General features: G+C 37.4%; 1 protein-coding gene across 4 annotated transcripts in view; it reads right to left on the bottom strand.

The window, feature by feature from the left end:
* LOC126759960 (uncharacterized) overlaps positions 1-17263 on the bottom strand; it is a 410786-nt gene that overhangs the window by 313533 nt on the left and 79990 nt on the right. For all 4 annotated transcript variants that reach the window (XR_007667129.1, XM_050475240.1, XM_050475239.1 and 1 more), the window contains exon 3: positions 3147-3304. Coding sequence is in view for 3 of the 4 variants with exons in the window: in XM_050475240.1 (XP_050331197.1) it covers positions 3147-3304 (158 nt within the window). In the remaining variant the exon portion in view is untranslated. The remainder of the gene's footprint in view (positions 1-3146; positions 3305-17263) is intronic.

Genomic DNA, 17263 nt, shown 5'->3' with positions numbered 1-17263 from the left:
TGGGTCATTACTATAATCACTAGTTTTTCAAAAATTTCCTTTTTCTTTTGTAGGCCAAATTGCTTTTGAACCACCCTCGCATATGTCTACATTGTGCATGCTTTGACTTTTCTCGTTGTCCTTAAAGTCTTTCATCTTTTGATTTCTCTTTTTTGACTTTCTTAAACTCAAGAGCATCGCATTGTTTATATTTTGTATTGAATAGTTTGAATTTTTGGCATGAGCTCATAAATTCCTTTAGAAAAGTTATTTTACCTCAGCTTCGTCTTGCACTCAACACGCATCGCATTTGTGTACATTGTTATGCAACTTTTGCCCTTCAACCTACCACAGCTTCAGTACTTTGGTGCCTGGTGCTGTTCGAAAACAACTGACTTCTAACTGACTGCTCTTCTTCCATGCACTTTACTTTCGTATTTTATTTAAGCTTATTTTTATTTCGAGTACTTTACGATTTGTTTTCTTTTGATAAACTTTTCATGGCTAAGAAGCTTATGTTAAACAATAGTTTGTTCCTAGCTGCAAGTGCACATTCGTGATGGCCACCGCAACTTGGTATATGGTATACATATTCAGTGTAGTTTAGTATGGAGCTAAGCGCAACCGACATATAAAAACAGAAAATTTAAGGAAAGCTTGAAATTTCTATGCGCTGTGTGTTTGTAGGTTTGTTAATTCGGCAAGTTAGTGTAAGGACTGTACATGTTTAACCTGAAGGCAACGTGGATGAGGCAAGAATCTCATTTATGTACCATATATTATAATTGTATTTAAGAAAACACAATCTTATAGCCAATTGAGCATGAAAACGGAAATTTCACATGTTTATATCCAAAAGAAAATTTAATAATATTGGTGAGTTTAATCAATCAATTTTTGTGTGAAATGTGTTATTTAAAACCAATTAAGCGATTACGAAACAAGGTTGCTTCATTGGCAATTGTAACATTTCCAGGTCTACAAACTTCAGTGCTTCACACAAATAAATATGGTGCAATATTGAAAGAGGCAATAAAATTTTTTTAAAACACTATAAAAAGGTTGAAGTCAAGGTTGAAGGCATTAAGAATATGTTGTTAAAGTCCGCAATGAACCTCAGTGCTGTGGATGACTTTTTAAGAAGAAATATGGTCTAAGGTTGGAATCTAAAATTTCTAAAAAAATTCTCCTTTGTGTCAAAATAAATAAAATCGGGTCACTATTTCAACTAGTCTTCATGTGTCTAATATAAAGATTTTCGATTTTCTTATTTGCTTTATATATTTGTATTATATACCCCACTTCCATATTGCAGTAGATTTTTATAATTTTTCGATATGGAACTTCCAGTATAGCTCTTAAATAATTTCTAAAAAAAAAAGCAATATTTCTTGAGCTGCAGTCAAGTAATTTTGGCTGACTTTTACGCATTGAGAATGATCTTATTAGGAAGGGAAAAAATAAACATTAATATTGTCTAAAGACTATTCAATTTAAGGAAATGAATAAGATTGGGACAGTTTTTTACAAAATTTTAAAATGAACTATATTTCCTAATAATGATTTTGACTAATTGTTGGATAAATTTAATGATTACTTTGATTTTCCTACAAGAAAAAATTTTTGATTTCATATTTCTTCGCAAAACCACGATGAAATCTCATTTTCCGCGAAAAATGTATTAAATATTAGATTATTCCATCATTCTTCTTTTTACCGAACTTTTCGGTCGATATGTGAATTATCTTCATAAAATTGCGAGGAGGTATTTGACGAGTTTATTTGAACAAGTAGAAAATCAAACAATCAATCCAATACCTGAAATAACTAATATAGTGACTTTCCAGCACTTTGTACCGTATATGTTGCCAAAATGTGAAATATTTTATTAAAATTAAAAGGAAATGTTTTCTTAAATATAATGCCGCTTAGCGCTGAATATGATATCAAATCGGTCTAGATATAGGGCATGATGCTGCGTCCAAATTCGGCATGACGCGCAACAATTGGATCTGTGCATCATCTGCTTTATGGAATATTTGGCGAATAATATTGGTTTGCGGGCTTACAGCTTGTGAAGCCGAAGAATTGAACGCACGTTCTGTGAATGGGCCGAAAATTATATGGCTACTTATCCGATTTTCAGATGAATTTTTTGTTCAATGGTTTTGAAGTGAAGATAAACAACCACTCATTGTTGAACCGCCGTTACATCCTCAAAAAGTCACTTTTTTGGTGTGCTTTTTGGGTAGAGATAATATTAATGATCAATGACTTTTGCGTGACTAAGTTGGAGAATGTTTATGCGGACAATCTTTGGACGACGGCGCTACGTGCTATACGGCCAACGAAAGCATCATTTTATGGAAGAAAACTTTTGGTGGGAACATTATCTCGCGTTTGATTTAATACCGTTGGAATATTTTTTTTTACTATCGGAAGTTGCTGGTCTACGCAGATAAGCCTGAGGCGATTAACGCCTTAGAAGAGAATATTCGGCGGCCCCAATCGTAGCGGGAAGTGGTCGAAAATTGGGCTTCTAGGGGTTATTCAAGCAAGCCTATAACATTAAAATAGTAGTGTGCTTTATTTCTTTAAAAAACCTCAAGTCTAACAAAAGCACCCTTAATTAGTTATTTTTGAAGCGACACTTTACAAAAAAACTCGAATAAATTGACCACTGGCCATTTCCTACATTTCCTTTCACTAGCTTTAGTAGTGACTAAATACTTCTAGCTTGTTTAAAAATACCTTCTGTGTACGTCGGTAATTGCTTTAAAGTATAAGAATCGAGTTTAGACTGCCATTTGGTTTCTTCTAAATATTTCTTTAAATTTACCTTCATTTCCTACGAGTTTTACATACATATCGTTAGCCATTAAATAAGCTGTATCCTGTTGCGGTTATTGTCCGACTTTTCTCCAATCCATTGGTATCTTGATCCCTTTCAATTATACTTGACGCAATGGGTGGGAGGGTGGTTCGGAAATTGCTTGCAGAACATACAATCGAGTACTTGAAAAGGTTACAGAGAGCATTTTCTTGCTCCTCTCTAACATTTTTGCAGTGGTTTGTACATACAAGTACGTTCGATTCACTTAATGGTACTTGTAGTATGCATTAAACGTTTATGTTTTTGTGTTAGGTTTCGACCTTACTCTACTTACAATATCAGCTTCGGGTTCAACAGCCTCATCGCCATCACCATCGCCATCGCCATCTCCAACATATTGCATACTGTCCGCATCAGTGGCATCGACATCTTGTATGTGTTGTTGGTCCAAAATATCCTCGGGTATAGCAGCTTCAGCTTGCATATTGAAATCTATAAGGCAAGAGAAAAAAATTTACAATATTTGAGACAAGTAAGTTGAACGCAAGTGTGTTTGGGTAAATATGGATGTGGCTTTTGAGCGAATGCGTGGATAAGAGAAGCCAAACTGAAACCAAATCCGTTTTGTACGTGTGCGTGTGGTTTTTTACCGCTGTGAAAAATCTCAACCACACATACACAGTTCGTAAATACTAAGGTTTGTAGTATCTCCACCAACTTTAATACCAACATAAAACGGCTACAAATGCCCGTAAACTCAATAGCAAATAACCGCTTTGGTGTGTGAGTTGCATAGCTGTGTATTCAGCTCTGACCGATGCATATGAATTTTGTGGCATTCATCAAAAAACAAAGTTTGGCATAAAGAGAAAACTTATACACTGAGCCATAGCATGTCGTTTAAGTATTTATCAACACTGTTTAAAAATGGGCTTACAAAATAAAAGTAGGTGAAAGCACTAACCTAAAAGTGTTATAAAGCGTTAGAGCTATAGAGCTACAGAATTTCCGGAAGGGATGTCTGTCAAACTAGCTGTCATCAAATAAATGTTTACAATTAGGTCTAGTGTCCTTGGCAAATTACCATGCGCAGGCTTACTGGGGAGCAACCTTTAAAAATAGTGGAAAATTTCTTTTTGCACATATCAGCGAACAATATAATCAATTCTGAAAGGTTTAAAGGCAACAATGCACAAAATCATTACTGGTCCTTTATTTTACGAGACTTAAGATGAAGCAAACGTTTAGATAAGCGTTTGACGATCGAATTTGAGCTAGAAAATCAGAATGTGAATTATTTAGCTAGCTTATGTCATTTGTCTCCTGTAATAGTTCTTTGAGGGGACCGTCAAGTCAACGGTCTAATGAAACAGCTAATCGTAATATGTATGTGTGTATGTGTATGGTAATTATTTTAGAATTTAAGAATGTTGTTGATGATTGGTAGGTTTTATACAACATTTCAAAATGGAAATGCAATATTTAATGCGATTTTTTAAATAAAATATAAATCACCCAATTTAGCAATGTCCGTCTATTCGTGCGTATATAAACGTATGCGATTTAGCCCTTCAGTTTTTGAGAGTTTTCTCCAAGAAGCCGCTTATTTGTCAGACCCGTCTATATCGGACCACTATTTCATACAGCTGCCATACAAACTGAAAACTTTTTTATTTGATAAGATATCTTCAACATATTTAGCAAGAGTTACTGTCTAAGGCAAAAGCGCATTCCCTGAAGAAATTGTTTAGATCGAGTCACTATAGCACATTAGTATCATACAAAGCGACCTATTTAAAGTTATTGTTAAATTTTTTTTTGTATTTATGAATGGAATTATAGGTTCGTGGTAACCGAAGGTTTCTTATTTTGTATTGATAATAAATTGCAAACTCAATTAAACATACTTGACTACTCACTAACTGTCAAGTCTTAACTTCTTTTTGTCATGAAAGCTCTGTATTGTATAGCTCGTTAAAGTAGTTTGTATAAAATCATTGCGATCTGTATATAATAGAATATTATATTTAATATGTATCAGCTGTTTGTTCGATTCGGCAATTTCCAAAGTTTGCTTATATTACACGGTGAGTTGCACACACCATTTTTTAATTAACACACGCGCCGGAAGTTGTTAGCCTAGCGAATGTTTGTTTCACTTTGAAATAATATGAGATTATGTACATTATAATGATAACAAGGAAGAGCTAAGCTCGGGTGTAACCGAACATTTTATACTCTTGCAACTTGTAAGAATCAAAGCCAGAGAAATACTTCAAGGTGTAAAAGCAATCATATAGAGTAAAATCCGCCGGATGTTCGAAAATCCTGATATTAGTTATATAGCTTCAGTTCCTGCACAAGCTGTATTTTGTGCGCTTTCAATTTAAGATATCGACGTAAAATACGCCAAGTCGATCCATATCTCAGTCCGAGTTGCTGCGAACGGCGCCGAATCGGCTCTCTACGGTCTTTTTATATACTCTCAGCTACGGCTGCTATATTTTCTTCACTGTGTGCAGGACGCAGTCAATTCGGTCAAATATAATCCAATAATGAATGCTGGGTCTCAACGTGAATTTTCGTAATAAAGTGGAACGATTCGTAAACGTTGTTCAGGCGTAAGTCTTTCGACGATGAAATGCCAAATAATACTGAACAAAAATAACATAACAACTTGACACGACTCAATCATGGTCTGACAGGAAAAGGCTATTCAAAAAAGTATCTGTGCTTGTGTCATCCTTTCTAACTATTGACCAATATGTTCAACAAAATTTAATTTATCTACAGATTGTAACAACAATGGTTCAGAATATACATATTTATGTCGGTGAGTGTATGGAATATCTTAATAAAATTTGTTGATCTCCTATGACATTTCACGTGGCCGACACTGGCATAGAGTATTTTAAGTATTCAGTACATAATAATTGTTATTTAGAACTGACTTCACCCTCAGAGATCGTAAGAAATAAATAGGGATTTAATTATTAAAGACGTTTTAAGCTATTATACCAACTATCGATGGTATGAAGCAAACAGAAGTCGTGAGAAACCGTAACGAATTTACAAATGTATGTGAATGCTCAATTGGTTGCAGGAGAGACATCTGAAAGAAGCCAAATGCATAAGTACATTTAGTGTAAATCGAACGCTTCTTTCGCTAGCTTCGACGCATTCAAATTCTCAATACATGTTATACATATCTTTATATATAAAAATCACGTGTCACGTTGTTTGTCCGCGATGTACTCCTAAACTACTGAACCGATTTTAGTAAAATTTAGCACACTGTATCCAGTTCGAACCAACTTAGGATATACATAGGATAGTAAAGAGCATTCATAAATAAAAAATACAGTGAACGTTCTATTAAGCGGACAACTCTCTTAACTAGACAGAAAGGCTGGTAACCAGACATTGAAAAAGCAGCCTTAAATTCGTTATTTTTTCCAATGAAATTTATTTGTATGAACATATTCAAAATTAAGCCTTAAGTACAATCCCTTAGATTCTTATAACGACAAAAACGTTTTCGCCTTCAATCGTATTAAAAGTTTATTATATAATTAATAGCATAAAATGTACACCACAGCAATGCGTGGTCGGATCCATTAGTATACTATACTATTCGTAGTAGATACTTTATATCTGCTGTTCTAACCCACTGTTGAAAGTAGTGACCCTCGGCAGAGGGATTGCAGATTGAATAACTAATCGGTTAAAATGCTACTGTCCTTTTTGCACCGTTTTTAGATCACAAAATGTTGTTATTTTAAGTTGTTTTTGTAGGTAAGTGTCATGTTTAGCAACCTGTAACCTGATGGCGAGACACTTACTTTTTATACGTCAGCATCAAAGTCATATATTAACTATTATCACCATATAACTGTAAATGGTAATAAGAAAGTTTTCGCTTAAATTGCGATGTGGTCGACTACATAGAATCCAATTTTAATAAGTGCCTTTGTAAATGAGTGCAGACGTAATGATAAAAGTATATATACAAACCAACGAAATAATATCAAAGTTGGGCTCAATGTAGTTCCATTTACGGACGTTTGCCATCGGCAGCAACACCCAACGCCCAAGTACGCAATAAACCGTTCGAACAGCGCTCAAGGCAAACGTTACTGCGCTTACGGGTCCCATTCCCAGATATAATTATAGTAATTAAACTCTAGAGAAACCAAACGAAACCCGATGCTGTTGAATGAGTGCCTGAACCGATGCCGCAGCTGTGCTGCAGCTATTGTATATATACATATATAGTTATGTATGTCGGTATATATATTTTATACATTTTACGTTTATATATTTTATACTTTTATTTGTGCTTGTGTGTGTGCACTGTGCATCAGCGCGTAGCGGCTTTCGTCTGCACCGTCGCTGACTGTCAGTGGATGTACTGAGGTTTGGCGCTTGACGGATTTGTGTGCCAACAGTGGACGCAGCGGTGCAAAAGTAATGTACTCGTAGCGCGCGAAAATTAAAATGTTAGCAAATGTCACAAGGGCACAGTGCAGATGGCATGGTGAGATGGACGGAGCTTGGCGGTGGCAGCTGCCGGCGTTGTGTAGCCGGTTTTAGACTGCTTCTCGCCTTTGCATGCGCCGCGCTGCGCAGACGTTCCACCTGCTAGCTGCGTAGTTGCAACAAGGATGTAGCATTCCACTTGCCTTTATTATTTTTGTTTTTGGCGGCGCTGTTGCACCCCGGGGTATGCATGTGACATTTACAACATTTGCGAACATTGTCTGGTGTGACCTGACCCGCAGGAGGGGCATTGGCAAGCCGGAACATTTCTTTTGGACTTTGGTAGCATGCTTTGCATCCTTTGGGCATACATTCGCCAACATAGTCACTGCGCTCAATATTATCATTACTTTTCAGCACATTTAGACAGACATACATACATACATATATATATATCAGTTTGTGTTGAGTTATGTGTACGAGTACAGTTGGTTAACCAGCGCGAAAAGTGTAAAATATGAACTCACTTTAGTGCCCCTATTGAAAGTGAATTTAATTTAATCCTGTGAAAATAGCGCAATTAATTACTTTCAGTGGTGTTGATGTATGTTTGTTGTTTGTGTGCAATCTCGCTTTGGGGGTGCTAAATTCGATGTTATAGCGCTTCAAAGTAGTTTGGGTTCATACCGATTGCCTCGAAGTGGGGTTTGACACTCCCACCCAAGTAAGTATACTTTAAAAGCTGCGTCTAATTTTTTGGAAGTTAAGATAATTGCAAAAAGCACTTAATTATCCGAAGAAGCTCAATTAAGCGTAACTTTAAAAATAATAATGAACAAGTGTAGAAAGACTACATATACGAACTACATACACCATAAATGGGATACTAAGGAAAATTTAAGGATATTAAAGCATTTGAAATATTTCACAGAGAAAGATTTACAACAAGCTTGAATTATCATCTAACAGAATGGGTATCTGAAAGATGGTAAATCGCTATCATATATTTATGAACGTTTTCTAATCAGCAAGAAGTGTTGTATTTGTACTACAGTATTTAAAAAATCAACATTGGTCGCCATTCACTTGGGAGTGCCCAGAAACGATTCTTTAAAATATGTCACAAACAGCTCACGTTCCGGTATTCGACCGAGTATCCTCTGCGTAGCCAAAGGACATCCTTTTGAAGGCGAACTAAAGAGAGAAGGCGAACCATTCCTACTGAGGGTTGAGCGCTGGGTTTAGGACCTGCCAAGTAAAAAAGCCCCCCATGAAAACTAAACAACAGCCATGGACGAGAAACCCCCCTTATGATGACGACCATGGAAAAGGCATTAAGGAATACGATTTCAGGGTATGCACCTGGAATGTCCGGTCCCTTAATTGGGAAGTTGACGGTGCCCAGCTGGTCGATGTCCTCGTAACAATAAAGGCTGACATCACCGCAGTCAAAGAAGTGGAATGGACGGGATAAAGACTTAGACGAGTAGGTCCTAATTGCATTTATTACAGCGGTGGCAGAGAGATTACGTTCTTCAACATTTCGCTGATTTGCGCTCACGCCCCGACGGAAAAAAAGGACGATGTGACCAAAGACGCCCTCTATGAGCGCTTTCAGCTCACCTATAAGAGCTGCCCCCGCCACATGTCAAAATGGTGCTTGGCGACTTTAACGCCAGGGTGGCAAAGAAGGTTTCTTTGGCACAAAAGTCGGTAAATTCAGCCTCCATGAGAAAAAATTACTAAATAGGTGGAGGCTGAGCGACTTCGCCGGGGCCCGATATATGGTTATTTGTAATATTATATCTTTGCATAAGGAAGTTCATCAGCCAATCTGACTGTCTCCGGATTGAAAAGCCACCAACCAGTTCGCTAATGTTGTGATTGTCGGAAGACAAGTCTCCAGTGTTTCAGACGTGAGTACGCTCCGAGGTCCTAACATCGACTCGGATCACTATATGCAGCCATTGATACGCACCCGCCTCTGTGCAGCAAAAAACGCACGTCAATTAAACACGAGGAAGGTTCGATGTCGAGGAACTGCAATCACAACAGACAGCCGAACGGTTTTCTACTCGACTTGCAGTCTTGTTCTCTGAGAGCACTCACCAGCAACTCGATAAAAGGAACTGTGAGACCGCATTTCAATATCCTTACGAACGACTACAAACGAAACCATTGGCTTTCGGAAAAGACAAAAGAACAGCCGTGTTGCAGCGGAGACAAAACCGACGGCCTACCTCTCAACGTCGATAAGAACATGTGCGAGATGGGATAGATAACTAGAGTTGAAAAGGGAACCGAGACACATTTGCAGATAGAAAAAGAGAGAGGCCGAAAGGCGAGGTGCCCAGGGCATACTAAATTATGGAGGGAACACTTCTCTATCCTGCTTAATGCATAACATCAGGAGATGGTGAATCCCCAATCATTGACGATCGAGCAGAGTTCCATTGCGCAACCATGAAGAAGTTCGAATAGCAATTACTCGTCTGAAGAATAACAAAGTGACGGGAGCTGATGGATTGCCGGCCGCGTTTTCAAACACGGCGGCGAAGAACTGATTAGGAGCATGCATCAGCTTCTTTGTAGAATATGGTCGGACGAAAGCATGTCCAACGATTGGAATTTAAGTGTGCTCTGCCCAATCCACAAAAACGGAGACCCCACAATCTGCGTCAACTACCGTGGGATAAGCCTCCTCAACATCGCGTATAAGGTTCTATTGAGCGAACTGTGTGAAAGATTAAAGTCCACCCTCAACAAACTGATTGGACCTTATCGGTGTGGCTTTAGGCCTGGAAAATCAGGAACTGACCATATATTCACCATTCGCCAAATCTTGGAAAAGATCCGTGAAAAGAAATTCGACACACACCATTTTTCTCCGATTTCAAAGGTCTTTTGGCAGCACGAAAAGAAGATGCATTTATGCCGCGATGTCTGAATTTGGTCCACCCTCAAAACTAATATGGGTCTGTAAACTGACGTTGAGCAGTACTAAAAGCTCCGTCTGGATCGGGAGGATCCTCTCCGAGCCGTTCGATACCAAACGAGGACAGACAAGGCGATTCCTTTTGTGTGACTTCTCAAATCTACTTCTGCAGAAAATAATTCTAGCTGCAGAACTTAATCAAGCAGGTACCATCTTCTATAAGAGTGTACAGCTGCTGTTGTATGCCGATGATATTGATATCATTGGCCTCGACACCCGCGTCGTTATTTCTGCTTTTTCCAGAATGGAGAAGGAAGCGAAGTAAATGGGTCTGGCAGTAAAGGAGGACAAGACGAAATATCTCCTGTCATAAAACAAACAGTCGTCGCACTCACGACTAGGCTCCCACGTCATTCTTGACACTCATAGCTTCGAGGTCGTAAATAATTTCGTCTATCTTGGAATCAGTATTGTTATCAATAACAATGTCAGCCAAGAAACCCAATGCAGATTAACTCTTGCCAACAAGTGCTACTTCGGACTGAGTATGCAATTGAGGTTCCCTCAGGTTTAACCTCATACGATTTTATTTGTCAATGAATTGAGTTCTGCAAGGTTTGTTCCAAAGTAAACAGGACTTCAAAAAAAAAACAGCACAAATGGTTTTTTCCGAAAATCAATTTATTTTATTCAAAATAGTCTCTTTCTGCTTCAATACAGCTTTTTGCACGGTCCAACTAGTGTTTTAGCTCGTTGGCTGGTCGCCAGTATGTCGTTACAAGCATTTTGAACGGGGAAAATACATTTTTCCGAAAAGGAAAAAGTCGCAAGGTGGCATGTCAGATCAGTATGGGGAGTGGTTAATGGTTAAATTGTGATTTTTGGTCAAATAATCGGTCACAAGCGTCGAATCGAATGCTGGATTCTGAGCAATTTTTGGTCGTCAGTCAATTTGGGCGGAACAAACCGTGCACACACCTTTCGAAAGCCCAAATGTTCGGTCAAAATGTGATAAATCGATGTTCAATTCCATTTCCATGAATTTCAGTGATGATTTCGGCCAATTTTTGATGAATATGAATTCACGCACAATTTCGATGGAATTTCCGGTGATCACGGATTTTGATTGGCCCACATGCTGATCGTCGTTTAAGCCACTCGTGCACTCTGCTACGGGATAGGCAATCATCGCCATAAACTTGTTTTATCAATCGAAACGTTTCGGTAATTTTAAAACAAAATTTAATATTGGCTCTTGGTACGAAGCTCATTTTCGCACCGATAACACAAACATACTGATACTTAAATACTTCCAATCTATGAAATGTCATGAAACTCTCATTGGACAATCGGTAAAGATAGCAGATTCTAACGCACCAGTCGAGATATAAATTCAAAAAGTCCTGTTTACTTTGGAAAGCGTCTTGTATAAGCATTTTAAATGCAATCTGTTGCATTCATTTTATAGAGTAATGGCGGTATCAAAAGAAAACTTACCACAAATACAGTGCTCAAGGTAATTGATTTTTAACTCCGACCCAATATTTAACAAAAATATCTGTCAATCTGTGAAATAGGATATTTTTATGATAATAGCACGCCATTGCGTAAAATGGTTAAAATCTAAGAGCATTCAGCTCCCAAATACCTAAGATAAGAAATTTCGAAATTTCGGTTTAGGTTACTCTACTTATGTATATCAGTCAATATACTTGTATGAGATATCTTAATGAACTTCAGAGTAGATACCTTCCTAAAAACTGTGAAGAAATCAAATTTTCTCTGTGAAAACCCAAAATGTGGACCGGAAAAGAAATTTTCTTTCATTCGGGGATTTATTGAGAAAAGCAAACTCGCAGTGTTAATGTAACCATAAATTTGCAAATAACTCGCAAGGTTACTTGAAGCAAATCTGCGCTGACAATTTCCCTTTTCCTGAAAGTGCTGTCAAACGATGTGTGTGTTGTCATAGAGACTGTTGACTAATTAAAGGAAGGCGCCGGTAGCATTTGCTTTGACATATTGAATAATATGTAGTATACTGAATATTTATTTGCTCTCAGCCACAAATTAATTGATCTAATTTTATTAATTGTGGCTAGCGCTGTGCCCTATATTGAGCAAGTAGCTTTTATGTTATTTTATTCAAAGCTAAAATATTTATTATTATTTATTTAATTCGGAAATTTCTACACAACATCGAAACATACATTGAAAGGAATGGAAAAGGAAAAAAATCAAACAAAATAGTGAAAATCGTCACAATTATGACCATTCTTGGATCAGTAATTTTACAAGCCTGGAACTCTATTTTTATGACTTTTATTTCAATATATGGCGGAGTTGAAATCCGATTTTACCCAGTTCTTATACTGTGAAAATAAAAAGAAGTTATTAGTTGGAAAGTGCGCTTAACTCTGTACTTTTTGTTTACAATGGAACAAGTGAGTTTCGTGTTTTGTTTTACTTTGGGGAAAACATCTGGCTTCAAATGGTGTAAGGACAAGTTTCTGCATCAAAACCAATGTTACAATGGTTACCATTATACATCTGAGTATAATCGGCAGTCCTCTGACTGGTTGTCGATCAGAATTTTAATCAGCTTACTCGAATATGGCAATTCTTGATGAATGTTGATATGGAATTAATTTTTTGTGTCAATTCATGAAAGTAAAGAGGTATCGAGATCTAAAAACTTTGAGCTATACAAGTATGTGAAAAGATACACCAAATAATATTAAGCTTATTCGAGATTAGACCTGAGATATGGGGTTTCTACGAGGCCCGTCTGTATAATAGAATACTAGAAATAAAATGGTTCTCACGTATAGATTTAGTGAGTTATCGCGAATATTTGGTTGACATGACTTTACTGGTTTGTAAGATTTGTACATTGAAACTAATAGGCCCGGATCATGGGTCACTTTTTAAAACTTTTCAAACCTCAGATGTCACTTTTTAGTTCGATTCTCTGTGCTCAATTAAAGCTTTGTTAGTAAATATGTGGCTTAGTTATGATATTTCATATGTTTCCGATTTCCGTCATTTTATGGGTGTGACATTGGTCCGATTCCTATCTACAATACTGATCTCCCTATGGTACCAACGAACACGTGTACCAAGTTTCATCAAGATATCTCAGTTCAAGAAAACAAACGTCAAAAGAGAGCAAGTTATGCCGCCTAAAAGTGCGAAAATAAGTTTGAGTAAAGAAGTCAATATTTTGGATAATTTCAAAGCGAGAGTAAAATGTCAAGCATTGCAAAAAGGAGAAAATGCAGTGGAGCAATTGCGCGTACTATAAAGAAAAACGAAAGTGCAATATGTAAAGTGGTTTCATTCAGCATTGCTGGCAGCTTCACCAAGGCATTTAACATCTGAGACATTGTGATGATAAAATCAGAACTCTCACTTGTGTTGTGGCTTGCAAACCACGCGCAAAACAGAATTCCAGTAGATACCACAAATCTCAAAGCGAAAGCTCAACAATTCTATCAAAAAAAGTGAAGAGCAAGTTTCATCTGGAAAACATGAAAAATTAATTTTTGCTCTAGCAATGGTCGATTAAAGCATTTTTTTAAACGGAACTCCTTCCATAATGTCAAATTTTAAATTGCCAGAAACATACTACAAGTAGAAGAGAATGATAGTGTGCAACATCATCGGCAAAATTTTTTGCTCATAATGAACTCAGTGTTTTAACATGTAATTATGTAAGTTGAGAATGATAAATAGGCGTGAAAGGATATTGTTTCAAAATCATTTGTAGAAGCTTAGTAGGGAAAAGTTGAAATGTAGGATTTTTAATAAACTCAAATATGGTAATTAATTAAATACACAGATTATATCAAGGTTATGATTGAAGCTGGACAAAATTTTGTGTGGATAGTCAAATATTTTCTAGGTAGCCACAAACCACTAATTTAAAAACTTTATAGATCTTGACATACAAAATCTGCTAGTAAATTGGGCTCCACATGAATCTTGGAAATTGATTTTAAAGACTGATTTGGTAATAAATATTTTAACCATCAAGTTTTGAGATATGTAGTCCTACTTTCGAGAATGCTTGGATGTCCCAATCACACTTCAGCCACTGGACCAGCGAATCTTAGCTAGTTTCAAGTCTTATTACATAAGGATGGAGGACAGTGAAAGTAAGGACTTGGGTACATGACATTGATCGTTAAATCATTCAACATTTAAAAAGGCACGAAAATAGCTAACGGTACCATAATTTTGTTGTCAAATATATATATTTGTTTTAGCTTTAATATGTAGGGATTTCCTTAACATAAAACGAATTCCGTAAAATTTTCCTCAACGAAACAATCGACCTAAATGTAGCGCTGTAGATATTGACCTTGTTCAAGCTGCCCCTAATCGACAACTCCTTTGGTGTTATCTATTCCGATCAGTTAGCCAAACTCGATTTGAATAGGTTTAGATCATTTCATTTTACCTAACTTTCAAGAATTTTTTTACGTTATACATACATATATTATACATACATAAACACATATACGAGGTTTGACAATTAAGTAATGAGACTGATTTTATTGCCGCGTTTGTGGTAAACCTGTGACCTTCAAATTCCCTTTCCCTTTTTTCGGCATCCCTCCCCTCTCCATTGATATACATATGTACCATCGCCTTAGCTTGTTTAGTTCGCCTGCTGCGTCAAGTTGAGTAGACGTGTGTTTGTAGTGCTCGTGACGAAAATGGAAAAACGAAAGAAAGGAGCAAAAGCAGCATCGAATGACCGTCGCAGAAGACTGTTTGGAACAAGTGGAAAAATTTTGAATGGTTTTTCCAATACGACCCGGAAACCAAACCTGTTTTAATGGTTGTTCCGGGCGCCCCCGCCCGAAAAAAGGTCCATTAGCAAGTCGAAGGTGAAAACGATGATTATTGCCTTTTGTGATAGCCGTGGAATTCCACAAATATTTTCCATGGAAAACTGTGAATCAAGTCGTTGCCAAATCGAAAGATTGAAAAACATTCAACAGGGTGCGCCCAGACATCGCTCATAACCGGATCCTTCATCACGACAACAACATTATCGGTCCAAAGTATTTGGAATTAAAGGGATCGCCGTGTTGCAACAGCCGCGTCACCCGACATGTCACCCCGTGACTTTTTTATTTAAAACAAAATTTCAAAAATCATTTTGAGTCGATTTTCGGCGGCCGTACGAGGGTAAGCGTTCCAGAAATGTTACGAAGCATATAAACGCGCTGGAATTGCTGTATAGCTTTAAAGGGGACTACTTTGAAGGGGTTGGCAGAATTGTAGAATAATTTTCAAATAACGGTTTTTATGGAAACTCATTACTTAAATACCTGTAAGTATGTATGTCTACTTTGCTTCCGCCGTTTTCCAATAGATATACAGATTATATCGATTAAATCGATTAAATAGTTTTATATGATTGGACATTTGTGTCAACCCAACAAAATATTTGTAGAAACATCCCAAACTTATTCTCAACTGGATTTGAGCCAAATTCTCGACATTTGCGGAAAATGCTTTTCGTTTTTAATCCCAGAAAAGTGCGGTGAGGACCCGTCCACGCTTTAAACTGACACATACATTTACCCTCTACTACTACCATCTATATGATTTCTATTAGGTATTAAAAATATAGAATTTTTGTAAAGCACCTTTTGTTAGTGTGCAAAAAAATGTATCATAAAGCATTTCGTGTGTTAATTAAGCATTGCTTTTTGAGGGAATAAGGGCAAAAACACCGTTGGACCGTTTTTATACAATACTGTTTGGAACAAGTGGAAAACGATCCCACGCTGCTTGATCGAGTTATTACAGGCGATGAGAGCTGGTTTTTCCAATACGACCCGGAAACCAAACGCCAAAGCTCACAATGGTTGTCTCCGGGCGCCCCCCGCCCGAAAAAAGCTCGCATGAGCAAGTCGAAGGTGAAAACGATGATTATTGCCTTTTGTGATAGCCGTGGAATCGTCCACAAAGAATTCGTTCCACCGGGGAAAACTGTGAATCAAGTCTACTATTGCCAAGTACTCGAAAGATTGAGAAAACGAGTCAACAGGGTGCGCCCAGACATCGCTCATAACCGGATCCTTCATCACGACAACGCGCCGTGCCACAGCGTCCTCAGCGTGTCCCAGTATTTGGAATCTAAAGGGGTCGCCGTGTTGCAACAGCCGCCTTATTCACCCGACATGTCACTCCGTGACTTTTTTATTGTTTCCTAAAACAAAATCGGTAGTCAAAGGAACTCATTTTGAGTCGATTACGGACATCCAGGCGGCCGTGACGAGGGTAAAGCGTTCCAGAAATGTTACGAAGCATGGAAAACGCGCTGGAATTGCTGTATAGCTGCCCAAGGGGACTACTTTGAAGGGGTTGGCAGAATTGTAGAATAATTTTCAAATATACGGTTTTTATGGAATTAGTCTCATTACTTAATTATCATACCTCGTAAGTATGTATGTCTACTTTGCTTCCGCCGTTTTCCAATAGATATAGATAGAAGACTCTGGGGTCAACCACTGGTCGATTAAATCGATTAAATAGTTTTATATCGATCTTGGACATTTGTGTCAACCCAACAAAATATTTGTAGAAATCTGTTTGCATCCCAAACTTATTCTCAACTGCAAATGTCACTTTTTGAGCCAAATTCTCGACATTTGCGGAAAATTTTGCTTTTCGTTTTTAATCCCAGAAAAGTGCGGCTGAGGACCCGTCCACGCTTTACTGAGGCTGACACATACATAGGTAATACTATTACTCTACTACTACCATCTATATGATTTCTATTAGGTATTAAAAAAATATAGAATTTTTGTAAAGCAACTTGTGTTAGTTTACAAAAAAATGGATCATAAAGCATTTCGTGTGTTAATTAAGCATTGCTTTTTGAGGGAATTAGGAAAAACACCGTTGGACCGTTTTTATACAATAACGCCTTAAATTTACAAAAAAAAACGACGGAAGCAAAGTTGTAGACCTCATCATATCCTCATATCCAAGGGGGGTGATTTGATTTCTAAGTG

This window comes from Bactrocera neohumeralis, chromosome 5, assembly GCF_024586455.1.
Source record: "Bactrocera neohumeralis isolate Rockhampton chromosome 5, APGP_CSIRO_Bneo_wtdbg2-racon-allhic-juicebox.fasta_v2, whole genome shotgun sequence".
Taxonomy (NCBI): domain Eukaryota; kingdom Metazoa; phylum Arthropoda; class Insecta; order Diptera; family Tephritidae; genus Bactrocera; species Bactrocera neohumeralis.
This window is presented reverse-complemented; position numbering and strand designations above follow the sequence as displayed.